This window comes from Chiloscyllium plagiosum, unplaced genomic scaffold (genome assembly GCF_037043375.1).
Source record: "Chiloscyllium plagiosum isolate Xiang-an unplaced genomic scaffold, Cpla_swu_hap1 HiC_scaffold_19, whole genome shotgun sequence".
Lineage (NCBI taxonomy): Eukaryota > Metazoa > Chordata > Chondrichthyes > Orectolobiformes > Hemiscylliidae > Chiloscyllium > Chiloscyllium plagiosum.
Window position 1 is genome coordinate 17,729,298 of NW_028270157.1, and position 13,068 is coordinate 17,742,365.

Here is a 13,068-nt window from a genome sequence, read left to right on the forward strand (position 1 = left end):
TTGGATTTCAATGCATCACATTTTAGTAAGCAATTAATCTTGTTTGCAAAGTTCTTCATCCACTTAGACTGAGTTTCACATAGCATTTTGTATATTGTCCTCCATTTTTAACTTCAAGCAATTGAAAATGTTCCTAGCTGTTTAATGAACTACATTGGCTAAAAAGTTATTCTTGTAATCTATTTAACATTCAGTGAATGAACATGGATCTATTTAATACATAATTAATTATAATAAACAACCACGTTGTATAGTGTGAACTGTCTAGTTGAAAATCTGACTCTAAAAAGTCTTTCTTGTGAAAAAGCTACACATTTGGTGTTTCAGTAGCAGGGTTTATGCAGTAACATATTTTAAAAGCTAATAAAGCTCAAGAACCTGTTTTAACTATTGTTCACCAGTTCTTTTGCTCCTTAAAGTATTTCACTCTTATCCTTATTCACTAATTAGAATCTATTACCTCCTAACTCTTCCAATCTGCACCTCTCTTGTCCAGGTTTAAAATTTTCCTGTAAGTCATTTCCTGTTGCAATATGAAACTCCAAACGCTCTAATTTCTTGCCTGCCATTTCCAATAACAGTCATACAGATATAAAATTGCTTAACCACTGCCATACCTGCACTTTTGATATCCTTACCCCAGTAAAATCTTTATTTTTATTCTCACATGGTTCCTTGATATGGCCCAGTTTAATCCCCTTTGAACAGGGCATTCTTTTCTAGGAGGGTACATCAGATGTGAGGCCACCACATGAAGATACGACAAGATCTCATGCACTGCACTAGCCACTCAGTGCAACTGTTATTCATTTTCCAGATATGCCTGGATGTATCAAGTGAATTCCCTCTATTGCAACCACTTTATTTTTAGCACAGGAAGGGGCAGTATGCAGAAACAGATGTTTTGGCACAATCAGTCCATGTTGGTATTTAGCATCAAATTCACTAAACATGTGTCCATTATCAATGGCAGTTATTGACGTTGATAGGAAGAGGAATGAGCATCCCGTTCCTTGAACTAATGTTGGCATTCAATAAGATCAAAGCTCTTTTCTCATTTCTGTTTCTGACTCGTGTTATAAAAGTTCCATGGTTCTCCTCTAAAACATTTAATCAGAAATACTTTTTACTTCAGTTAAAATTGTTGCTGGTGCCCAGCAATTCTGTAATTATGTGAAAGTATCTCAAAAATGGGAAAAACTTAAAGGAGGAGGAAATTACTAACCAAAAGGGAGAAATTATGTTCAGAAACCTTGTGTGAAGAAATAATTAACTAAGAATCAGGAAATCATTAACCAAAAACTGCAAAAAAAGTGAACAGTCGGGGATCATTAACTAAAAATCAAAAACCCTAATGCAGATAGATGAGTATAGGAAAAAATGAGGCAATGAATAAACTTTTAAAAATCCATATTTTTATCAAAGAAGTTGGGGGGGGGGGGGGGGGGAGTTGTTGGTAATGGTAAAATAAAAGCCTAATAATGTGATATGACCTTTCTGAAAAATAGCTGCCCTCTACAACCTATGGAAGGATTACATTTACTTTCCCAAAGTCTCTCAATTTATGCAGTTGTGATCAGATAGAATTTGCTTCAAAATTCCAAGACACTTTCTCCAGTACTGGTCCTTTCTAGCACTATATCACTGCGCTGGTTCCCATTGATTCAGGGAAACAGTGAATCAGTGACCTCCAAATTGGATATGCCAATAGTTTTTGAGTAATAACCTCAGGCAACAGCATCAGATTTCCTTGAGGTCAACAGTTTAAGGGCTTGCTTTAGTAGGGTGGGGCAGAAACATACCTTTATACATACCTTTGCTGCACACATAATAGTCTTCTGCTTTTATAAAGCAGAAGACTATTTTCTGATGCATTAAATCCACTAGCCTGTGATCAACTATCCTGGGTATACCACTTATGCTAACCAGGCTGAATGGGCTGCCCTAATGGTAGAACTAATTGGCTGGATACTAGAAAGATGGATTGTGATCAACATTCTCACTAAATTGTGCAGTCAAATGAAAATCCATGCACAAGTCAGCTGCACATTCCGAAGGTAACAGGTATATTAGTGATGATTCCTGAAACCTACAGACATAAATTTGGGTGAACTTTGATCGAAAGAGCTCTGAGCATGGTGGAGCAGGCTTTGGGACAAGTGCTCCTGCTATCAAACTACATCTGTAATCAGTCATCTTACCTTGGTAATTTATAGGTCATCAGTAGACACTGGGATCTTCTGGTTGGATTCTGATTCTTTAAAGCTTAGGATCTGTGGATCTCTGGTTGAGAATCCTGGAGTTAATAATGGGTGCTTTGCATCTTAACTCACATCTGTCAATATAATCACCCAAAAAAATCTATTAATCTCAGTTTTTAAACTCCTCACTGATGTCACACTGACTACTTGCCATCTTACAATGGAATCCCCACAGTGTAGAAACAGGCCCTTCGACCCAACAAGTCTACATTGACCCTCCGAAGAGTAACTCTCCCAGACCCATTCCCCTACTTTATTATTCTATATTTACCCCTGAGTAATACACTTAACCTACACATCCCTGAACACTATGGGCAATTTAGTGTGGCCATTTCACCTAACATGCACATCTTTGGATTGTGGGAGGAAACCAGAGCACCCAGAGGAAACCAATGCAGAGACGGGGAGAATGTGCAGACTCCACATAGAAAGTCACCCGAGGCTGGAATCTAAATCGGGTCCCTGGTGCTGTGAGGTAGCAGTGCCAACCACTCAGCCACCGTGCTGCCCCATCTTCATCTGATACCATATTGATGAAGGGTATATTTTGAAATATTGAGCCTTCAGACCAGAGTGGAGTGTAACAAGATGAATTTATTCAAGCTTGTACCACATGCATGTAGGAGTGGTCCTCCAAATCAAACTTGGAGACACTCCACTGTTTACAGCTCAAAACAATATATTTATACATTTTTGCATCACAATGGTTACATGCAACATTGGTATAAAATAAACTGTGTCAATCATTTCCTTTTCTAGGCATAGCAAACACATGTTGTGATTTTGCATCTTGTGATTCTTGGACCTCATATTCATATTTAATAGTAGTCTTACAGCACTGAAACAGACCCTTAGTCCAACTCATCCATGCCGAACAGATATCCCAATCTGACCTAGTCCCATTTGCCAGCATTTAGCCCACATCCCTTTAAACCCTTCCTTTTCATATAGCTATCCATGTGAGTTTTCAATGTTGTAATTGCATCCACCTCCACCACTTCCTCTGGCAACTTGTTCCATACATGTACCACTCTCTGCATTAAAAAAAATACCCCTCAGGTCCTTTTTAAATTTTTCCCCTCTCACCTTAAACTTATGCACTCTAGTTTTGGACTCCCCCCCCACCCCACTCCCCAGCCCCACCCTAGGACAAAGACTTTGGCCATTCACCCTATCCATGCCCCTCATGACCTTATAAACCTCCATAAGGTCACCCCTCAGTCTCCAACATTCCAGTGATAAAAGTCCCAGCCTATTCAGGTTCTCCCTGAAGTTCAAATCCTCCAGTCCTGGCAATGTAATTGTAAATCTTTTCTCCACCCTTTCAAGTTTCACAACATCCTTCCTGTAAGAGGGTGACCAGAATCGTACGCAGTATTGTAAAAGTGGCCTCACCAATGTCCTGTACAGCCACAACGTAGCTTTCCAACTCCTCTCATGAATGTCCTGACCAATGAAGGCAAGCGTGCCAAGCAATTTCACCACTATCACCTGCAACAATACTTTCAAGGAACTATACACCTGCACCCCTAGGTCTTTCTTCCGCAACACTCCCTGGTACCCTACCATTAAGTGTATAAGTCCTGTTCTGGTTTCCTTACCAAAATGCAACATCTCACATTTATTGAAATTAAACTCCACATCTGCCACGCTGATCTGGAACTTTCAAACTTAATTCCTTACACCAAGGCAACTTATTTCTTAACACTTCTTAAGTATCTCCCTTCTTCACAAGAAACTGTTTTACATATGCAGCTTCAAACAAGATTTCTGTAAAACTGAAACAAAAAGCTTTGTTCAAACTACAGATGAATCCCAGAAGCCAAGACACACCATTCCAGATCCTACTAACTAAAGCCTAATGATAACTGTTTACTTTGTTTGTAAGTAAAACTCATCCAATTAAAAACAAAACCCATTACTATCTAGGAATACTTTCTCTCGTATTTGTAGTCATACTAACAATGTCAGCCTGGTGGACTCCATAGAATATGAGTTCCCTGATTGGACTAGATTAACAGATCCGATTAGGGAACTCTGGCTGACAGATATAAACAGGAGTGTCAGTTATCCTGTTCACTGTGAGAGCAGGCTCTGAGGAAGCTAGATCAGTGACAAGGTCTCTTCACATGTAAATTTTGACTTGGTGACAGGATAGCAGCCTCTGTGGAGTTGTTTCAGTGGCGACAAGAGAAAAACACGCTTCTGAAGAAATTCGCTTAAACAGTGAGGTAAATAGATCATGCTGTTATTTGGGAAGCTTGACTCATTCAATCCTGCCATCAAAGGCTCAGCTGAATAAGAGGAAATAATTCATTTTTTTCCAGGCAAATGACATTGGAAGAGATACAAAGCAGAGTATTTCTCCTGACAGCTTGTAGACTAGTTTTTTCAGTTATTAGGACCCCGAGTTTCCCTGAGGCAAATACTAAACCCAGAGTTGATTAATTTAGTTAGAGAATATTTCAACTCCAAGACTCCTCTAATTCTGAGGTGTCATTGGTTTTACTCAGCAATTCGAGAATGAAGGGACTCTGTATCAAGATTTTTGACTAGGTTAAGACAACTGGCAGAGACATGTGACTTTGGTTTAACATTTAATGATATGCTGAGAGACCATTTGATGGATGAGATTAATGATGTAACCATGCAAAAGCAATCACGCAATGAAACCCAACTGGTCTTCAAACAGACATTATAACTGGCTTTATCGTTGGAAAATGCAGCATGGAGCAATATGAGCTAAAGGTTTTCCAATAGAAGTGGAGACCTTCACCATTCCAACTGAGCTTGGGGGACACCACTTGAGGGAAGACAATTGCATAGCCTCACTCAGGACATATCCTGAACAGAGGGACTCTAGGTCAGCCCACAGCAAAATCTCAAAGCAAAGTCAACCATCGGCCAAAATGTTGAAAGTTTCTTCAGCATCCAGGCCAGCAAGCTATTGTTGCTGCCTGTAGACTTTAGACAGCAAAAGTGATCCACGAGACTTAAATCCATATTACAGAGGAGGAAGTGCTGGATGTCAGGTAAAGGTGGATAAATCCCCAGGACCTGGTCAGGTATATCCTAGGACACTATAGGAAGCTCAGGAAGTGATTGCTGGGCCTCTTGCTGAGACATTTGTATCATCGATAGTCACAGGTGAGGTGCCGGAAGACTGGAGGTTGGCAAACGTGGTGGCATTGTTTAAGAAGTGTGGTAAAGACAAGCCAGAGAACTATAGACCAGTGAGCCTGACATCGGTGGTGGGCAAGTTGTTGGAAGGAATCCTGAGGGACAGAATGTACATGTATTTGGAAAGGCAAGGACTGATTAGGGATAGTCAACATGGCTTTGTGCATGGGAAATCATGTCTCACAAACTTGATTGAGTTTTTTGAGGAAGTAACAAAGAGGATTGATGAGGGCAGAGTGGTAGATGCAAACTATATGGACTTCAGTAAGGCGTTTGACAAGGTTCCCCATGGGAGGCTGATTAGCAAGGTTAGATCTCAGAATACAGGGAGAACTAGCCATTTGGATACAGAACTGGCTCAAAGGTAGAAGACAGAGGGTGGTGGTGGAGGGTTGTTTTCAGACTGGAGGCCAGTGACCAGTGGAGTGCCACAAGGATCGGTGCTGGGTCCTCTACTTTTTGTCATTTACATAAATGATTTGGGTGCGAGCATAAGAGGTACAGTTAGTAAGTTTACAGATGACACCAAAATTGGAGGTGTAGTGGACAGCAAAGAGGGTTACCTCAGATTACAACAGGACCTTGATCAGATGGGCCAATGGGCTGAAAAGTGGCAGATGGAGTTTAATTCAGATAAATGCGAGGTGCTGCATTTTGGGAAAACAAATCTTAGCAGGACTTGTACACTTAATGGTAAGGTCCCAGAGAGTGTTGCTGAACAAAGAGACCTTGGAGTGCAGGTTCATAGTTCCTTGAAAGTGGAGTTGCAGGTAGATAGGATAATGGAGAAGGCGTTTGGTATGATTTCCTTTATTGGTCAGAGTATTGAGTACAGGAGTGGGAGATTATGTTGTGGCTGTACAGGACATTGGTTAGACCACTGTTGGAATATTGTGTGCATTCTGGTCTCCTTCCTATCAGAAAGATGTTGTGAAACGTGAAAGTATTCAGAAAAGATCTACAAGGATGTTGCCAGGGTTGGAGGATTTGAGCTATAGGGAGAGGCTGAACAAGCTGGGTCTGTTTTCCCTGGAGCGTCAGAGGCTGATTGGGTTTGGATATCTGGTGGGCATGGACAGGTTGGACCAAAGGGTCTGTTTCCATGCTGTACATCTCCATAACTCTATGACTCCAAATCAAGTAAGAGAACTCACAGGCCAGTATCCAGGAAGTGCACACCCTGGAAAGTCCACATCTATCTGGTTTACAACAGTCAAATTGCTTAGCAACAACCAAATCAGAACCAATCAAAATAAATATCTGGTTAAACAGTCACCCCATTCTAATGGAAGTCAATATCAGTGCAGCCGTTTCGATGATTGCAGAATCAGTCTTCAACAAAATTCACTCTGGAGTCCAACCCTTAACTTTGCACAAGACCTCAGGTGGACAGAGAATGTGCACTGGGGAAGCCCTACGGATTAAGGGTACAACTTTGGATCCAGTCTCTTATGAGAAGCAGCTGGTTCAGTTACCACTGATTGGAGTGAAAGGCTGAAGCCCAAGTTTGAGGGGGGTGAAATTGGTTCACCGAGATTGGCTCATTTTTCGATGAGAAATGGCTGCCTGAGTGAAATCAGAATTAATTACTCGGATGTTTTTCAGGAAGGTCTTTAGACTATTAAAGGAGCCAAGGGCACTTTGCAAGTTGACCAGAGAGCAATTCCTTGATTCTGTAAGGCCTGCCCAGTACTATTTGCCTTATGGCCAAAAGTAGAAGCAGAAATCAGAAGGCTGGAAACCGAAGAAATCAAACCAATCCAAATTGTGGAATGTGCAGCACCAGTCATACTAATTATGAAATCCAATACTCGCTTCGCCTTTGTGGGGATATTAAACAAACAGTAAACTGCTTTTTACAGTTGGATAAAATTCCAATCCCTCACCTAGTGGGTAAATATGCAAAGCTAGCAGGGGGCTGTCCTTCACAAAGCTGAAATGAGCCATGCGTACTTGCATTTACGGTTGGATGAGAAGTATGCTACAATTAATATCCATATGGGGTATTGTCAGCCTTAGCAATTTTTCAGTGGATGATGGAGAACATTTTACAAGGTCTACCCCAGGCCACTATTTACCTGGATGATGTGCTAATAACAGGGAAAACCAATAAACAGCACTAGAGAATTTGGTCATTGTCCTTAGATGTTTCTCCCAGGCGGAAGTATGCCTTAGAAAGGGTAAATGTGTGTTCCAGGCACCATAAGTGACCTACTTGGGCTACAGTGTCGACAAGAGTCTAGATTAGAGCAGTGCTGGAAAAGAACAGCAGGTCAGGCAGCATCTGAGAAGCAGAGATTGTGTTACAAACGTTGGAAGATAAAGCAAGACCGATGAAAGATGCACTGGCTCCCATGCTAATTATTATAGAAAATTCATACATAACCTGGCCTCCATCCTGGCACCATTACGTCAACTCTTAAAATAAGAGTCGGCCTCGGAAATGGTCACATCGACAAGCCATAGTTTTCAAGAAGGTGAAGAAACAGCTATCATCCTCTCAGGTGTTGGCACACAATGATCCCAAGCGAGATCTGACACTGACTTGCGAAACCTCCCTGTAGGGCAGCGGGTTGTATTAACTCGTGGGTGGCTCAGTGGAGTGGTACACCCAATCGTGTATGCGTCCACGACTTCAGCTAATGCCAGAGGTAGATACGCACAGGTAGGTAGGTAAGATTGGGTGGTCATATTTGGAGTCGGGAAGACCTACCTTTGTTGACGTGGGAGGGGGAAGCTGGGGGGCGGGGTGTGTCCAAGTACTGGAGTTGGGGACGCTCGCTCGATGCCCCGCCCTTCAACCCGGAGCACTCTCAACCGCCATTCCGTCATGGCATTCGGCAAGGTGCCCTGGATTCTTGCGGCTTTTTGGTTGCACCTTCTCCCGTACGAGCCTGCCTTCGGCACTCTCGTCTCCATCACCGATCCGACCTTCATCCAGGATTGCGTCGACCAGCACAACAAATTTCGTGGGGAAGTGGTACCGCCGGCCAAGGAAATGTTCGCGATGGTTGGTTGAATGTCCGCCTCAGAAACGCCGAACGACGCCTTTTCTTTTTTTTAAAAAAAGAAACACAAAAGTAAAATGGGTCGGGAGTGGGAATAGGTTCCATCGGGGCTGTGTCCCGGGGCGATTTTCTTACTGTCACTGGGTGTGAGGAGTGAGAGGACGGACGGTTTCTTTCCGACGGTGACCACGAGGAACAAGTGACGGGAAGGTTCTGGTAGCCACACGACCGTTAAATAACCGGGCGGTTTAAATTCGCGCGCGTGTACATCCGTGCCTCGTACTTAAATAATTGAATCTGTCGTAATAAAACAACACAGGAAGAATGTTCAGAATGCATTTTTTTTTAAAAAAAAGCAAACAAAAATGTCCCCATTTCAGAAGGAAAAATATCCAAATTTTCCCTTTTGAGGTATTGGGTTCGAGTCTCTAGAGTGGGATTCATCTCAAGATATTGAGATCTCCTCAAGATATGTCCGTGCCCCATGAAACTAGGGTCGGGCAAAGAACCAGGTTCCGGATCCAGATTTGAACCCAATGTCGTTGGCGTTCAGCTGACCCGGACGGCTGAGTTCCATTTCATTTGCCTCTTCAGCTGTGGCACAAGTGATGGCACATGCTCCCGTTCCTGTCCACCCCGTAGCCCCACCAGGAATCTCTTTCCCGCTCTCAGCAGTTGCCGCTAAAAATTAAGACTGAACCTGTTTGGCCATGTTATGAACGCACCTTCGATAGTTAGCTTTGGCATCCATCGTAGGAATAGTGATCGTTTCAATTAAAGTTCGGTTCTAGTTATGGAGAGGCAAAATTTCATGATGGTGTGAGAAACAAAGCTCACTCACTTCAATAATTTCAGTCCGAGACAAAAATCTGAATCAGTAGTGTTCTTTATTTGTACATTTGCAAGTGGGTGCAATGTCTAATGCCAGACAAGGCAAAGACAAATACACATCATATTCCACAAACTTTCAAAATTTATACAATTTGAGCTTACGTCACTCATTTCCTTAAGACTGATCCCACAACTTCTGTTTATCCGTCCATGTCCATGACAAATGCCTATCTCTGGCCCCCATAAGGTTGTTTGACGTCATCCCACTGCAGGTCATCGCTAGACATATCCTTTCTTTATCAGCATTTATTCCTCTCCGGAGGCCACTCTGACCTTTATGACCTCTTTAATTAGGGTTTGTTCCTGTGTCTCCGTACAAGTGGGAAAACAGATGTTTTTCCTACTGTTATACAAGTGATTGCATTCTCTTACAACTTCTTATCTATTCGCCCATACATCTACCATTGTTTTGTAATCACGTCTCATGCTGACATACCATTTTTAACGGATTATATATTTCTTCTATATGGTCCCCATTCTTGTTAACTCAGCTCTTGGCCGAAACAATTACACACTGATGTGAATTCATTTACTCTGTATCAGAACTTATATAATTGCAGAAATAACATTAATTCACCTATATCCCACAATGGGAAGAGTTTAGAAAAGCCAGGAGAGCAATTAAATCAGAAGGTGCTATTAGTCAAATAGATGGGAATACGATCACTCCGCAGGAGCATCTTCGTTTTGTAATTTTCTTCTTTTTTCCCCAATCTAGACGTGGGATGAAGCACTTGCAAAATCTGCAAAAGCATGGTCAAAAATGTGCCTGTTCAAGCATAATCCAAACCTGCAAAAGAAGGGAACAGTGCATCCCACATTCTTTCCTATAGGAGAAAACATTTATATTTCCACAGGCAATTTCAATGCCAAGAATGCTATTAAGCGATGGTATGCTGAAGTGGCTGACTATGATTACAGTACAAATAGCTGTAAACCAAAAAAAGTATGTGGACATTACACACAGGTAAATGTTGCTTGGAGATATTATGTTCATTTTAATCATCCGATGGAATTTTTGAAATTGTTATGTTTTCAAATGTCTTAGCGTGTCTTTATGCAAAGTGTGCAGATGGACATTTGGTTTTACTCAGTCCAATCTAGACAAATAGACGATTGGTGTAGGAAATGCTGGATGACTAAAGAAATTGAGAGTTTGGTTAAGAAAAAGAAGGAAGCATATGACAGGTATAGACAGGGTAGATCGAGTGAATCCTTAGAGTATAAAGGAAGTAGGAGTATACTTAAGAGGGAAATCAGGGGGGCAAAAAGGGGACATGAGCTAGCTTTGGCAAATAGAATTAAGGAGAATCCAAAGGGTTTTTACAAATATATTAAGGACAAAAGGGTAACTAGGGAGAGAATAGGACCCCTCAAAGATCAGCAAGGTGGCCTTTGTGTGGAGCCATAGAAAATGGGGTAGATACTAAATGAGTATTTTGCATCAGTATTTACTGTGGAAAAGGATATGGAAGATATAGACTGCAGGGAAACAGATGGTGTCATCTCGCAAAATGTCCAGATTACAGAGGAGGAAGTCTTGAAACGGGTAAAGGTAGATAAATCCCCAGTATCTGATCAGGTGTACCCGAGAACTCTGTGGGAAGGCAGAGAAGTGATTGCTGGGCCTCTTGCTGAGATATTTGTATCATCGATAGTCACAGGTGAAGTGCCGGAAGACTGGAGGTTGGCAGACGTGCCACTGTTTAAGAAGGGCGGTAAAGACAAGCCAGGGAACTACAGACCGGTGAGCCTGCCCTCGGTGGTGGGCAAGTTGTTGGAGGGAATCCTGAGGGACAGGATGTACATGTATTTGGAAAGGCAAGGACTGATTAGGGATCATCAATATGGCTTTGTGCATGGAAATCATGTCTCACAAACTTGATTGAGATTTTCAGGAAGTAACAAAGAGGATTGATGAGGGCAGAGCAGTAGATGTGATCTACATGGACTTCAGTAAGGCGTTTGACAAGGTTCCCCATGGGAGACTGATTAGCAAGGTTAGATCTCATGGAATACAGGGAGAAATAGCCATTTGGATACAGAACTGGCTCAAAGGTAGAAGACAGAGAGTGGTGGTGGAGGGTTGTTTTTCAGACTGGATGCCTGTGACCAGTGGAGTGCCACAAGGATCGGTGCTGGGTCCTCTACTTTTTGTCATTTACATAAATGATTTGGATGCAAACATAAGAGGTACAGTTAGTAAGTTTATAGATGACACCAAAAGTGGAGGTGTAGTGGACAGCGCAGAGGGTTACCTCAGATTACAACAGGATCTTGACCAGATGGGCCAATGGGCTGAGAAGTGGCAGATGGAGTTTAATTCAGATAAATGTGAGGTGCTGCATTTTGGGAAAGCAAATCTTAGCAGGATATATACACTTAATGGTAAGGTCCGAGGGAGTGTTGCTTAAGAAAGAGTCCTTGGAGTGCAGGTTCATAGCACCTTGAAAGTGGAGTTGCAGGTAGATAGGATAGTGAAGAAGGTGTTTGGTATGCTTTCCTTTATTGGTCAGAGTATTGAATACAGGAGTTGGGAGGTCATGTTGCAGCTGTACAGGACATTGCTTAGGCCACTGTTGGAATATTGCATGCAATTCTGGTCTCCTTCTTATCGTAAAGATGTTGTGAAACTTGAAAGAGTTCAGAAAAGATCTACAAGGATGTTGCCAGGGTTGGAGGATTTGAGCTATAGAGAGAGGCTGAACAGGCTGGGGCTGTTTTACCTGGAGCATCGGAGGCTGAACGGTAACCTTATGGAGGTTTACAAAATTATGAGGTACATGGATAGGATAAATAGGCAAAGTCTTTTCCCTGGGGTCGGGGAGTCCAGAACAAGAGGGCATAGGTTTAGGGTGAGAGGGGAGAGATATAAAAGAGACCTAAGGGGCAACTTTTTCACGCAGGGGGTGATGCGTGTATAGGATGAGCTGCCAGAGGAAGTGGTGGAGGCTAGTACAATTGCAATATTTAAGAGGCATTTGAATGGGTATATGAATAGGAAGGGTTTGGAGGGATATGGGCTGGGTACTGGCAGGTAGAACTAGATTGGGTTGGGATATCTGGTCGGCGTGGACAGGTTGGACCGAAGGGTCTGTTTCCATGCTGTACATCTCTAGTTCTCTGTGGTGGAGGGTTTAACCTGAGGATCAGGCCTCACATGAGGGGTGAGTTTGAGAAGGCAGGGCATTAATGTGGTGATCTCAGCCACTATGGGTATTGAACCTATTATGGGCACTACATGCAAACTAGTCATTCAAACCAACTGACCCAATCATCACATCTGAGTTTGTTGAACACAGATCTACAATCTAAACAAAGGAGAATTTAATCTTTTGATTTTAAGTCACACTTACAATAAGTGTAATTTATAAGATGTTCTTGTGATCTAATTCAATGGGAAAGTTTGTGTTATGATCCTGTGATAATATTTTAAAAACCCTACAGTGTGAAAATAGGCCCTTTGGCCCAGCAAGTCCGCACCGACCCTCCGAAGGGCAACCCACCCAGACCCCCACCTTACATTTACTCTAGACTAATGCATCCCTGAACACTATGGGCAATTTAGCATCACCAATCACCTAACCTGCACATCTTTGGATTGTGGGAGGAAACCAGAGCACCCAGAGGAAACCCACACAGACACAGGGAGAATGTGCAAACTTCACACAGTCAGTTGCCTGAGGCTGCAATTGAACCAGTGTCCCTGACGCTGTGAGGCAACAGTG

The 13,068-nt window shown here is 42.4% G+C and overlaps 1 protein-coding gene across 1 annotated transcript in view; it reads left to right on the forward strand.

Annotated features, from left to right (window-relative positions):
- Positions 1-8,211: 8,211 nt before the first annotated feature.
- The window catches only part of LOC122559808 (GLIPR1-like protein 1), a 35,583-nt gene continuing 30,726 nt past the window's right edge, over positions 8,212-13,068 (forward strand). The window contains exons 1-2 of the mRNA XM_043709867.2: positions 8,212-8,451; positions 10,059-10,307. Coding sequence (XP_043565802.1) covers positions 8,227-8,451; positions 10,059-10,307 — 474 coding nt within the window. The 5' untranslated portion in view covers positions 8,212-8,226. The remainder of the gene's footprint in view (positions 8,452-10,058; positions 10,308-13,068) is intronic.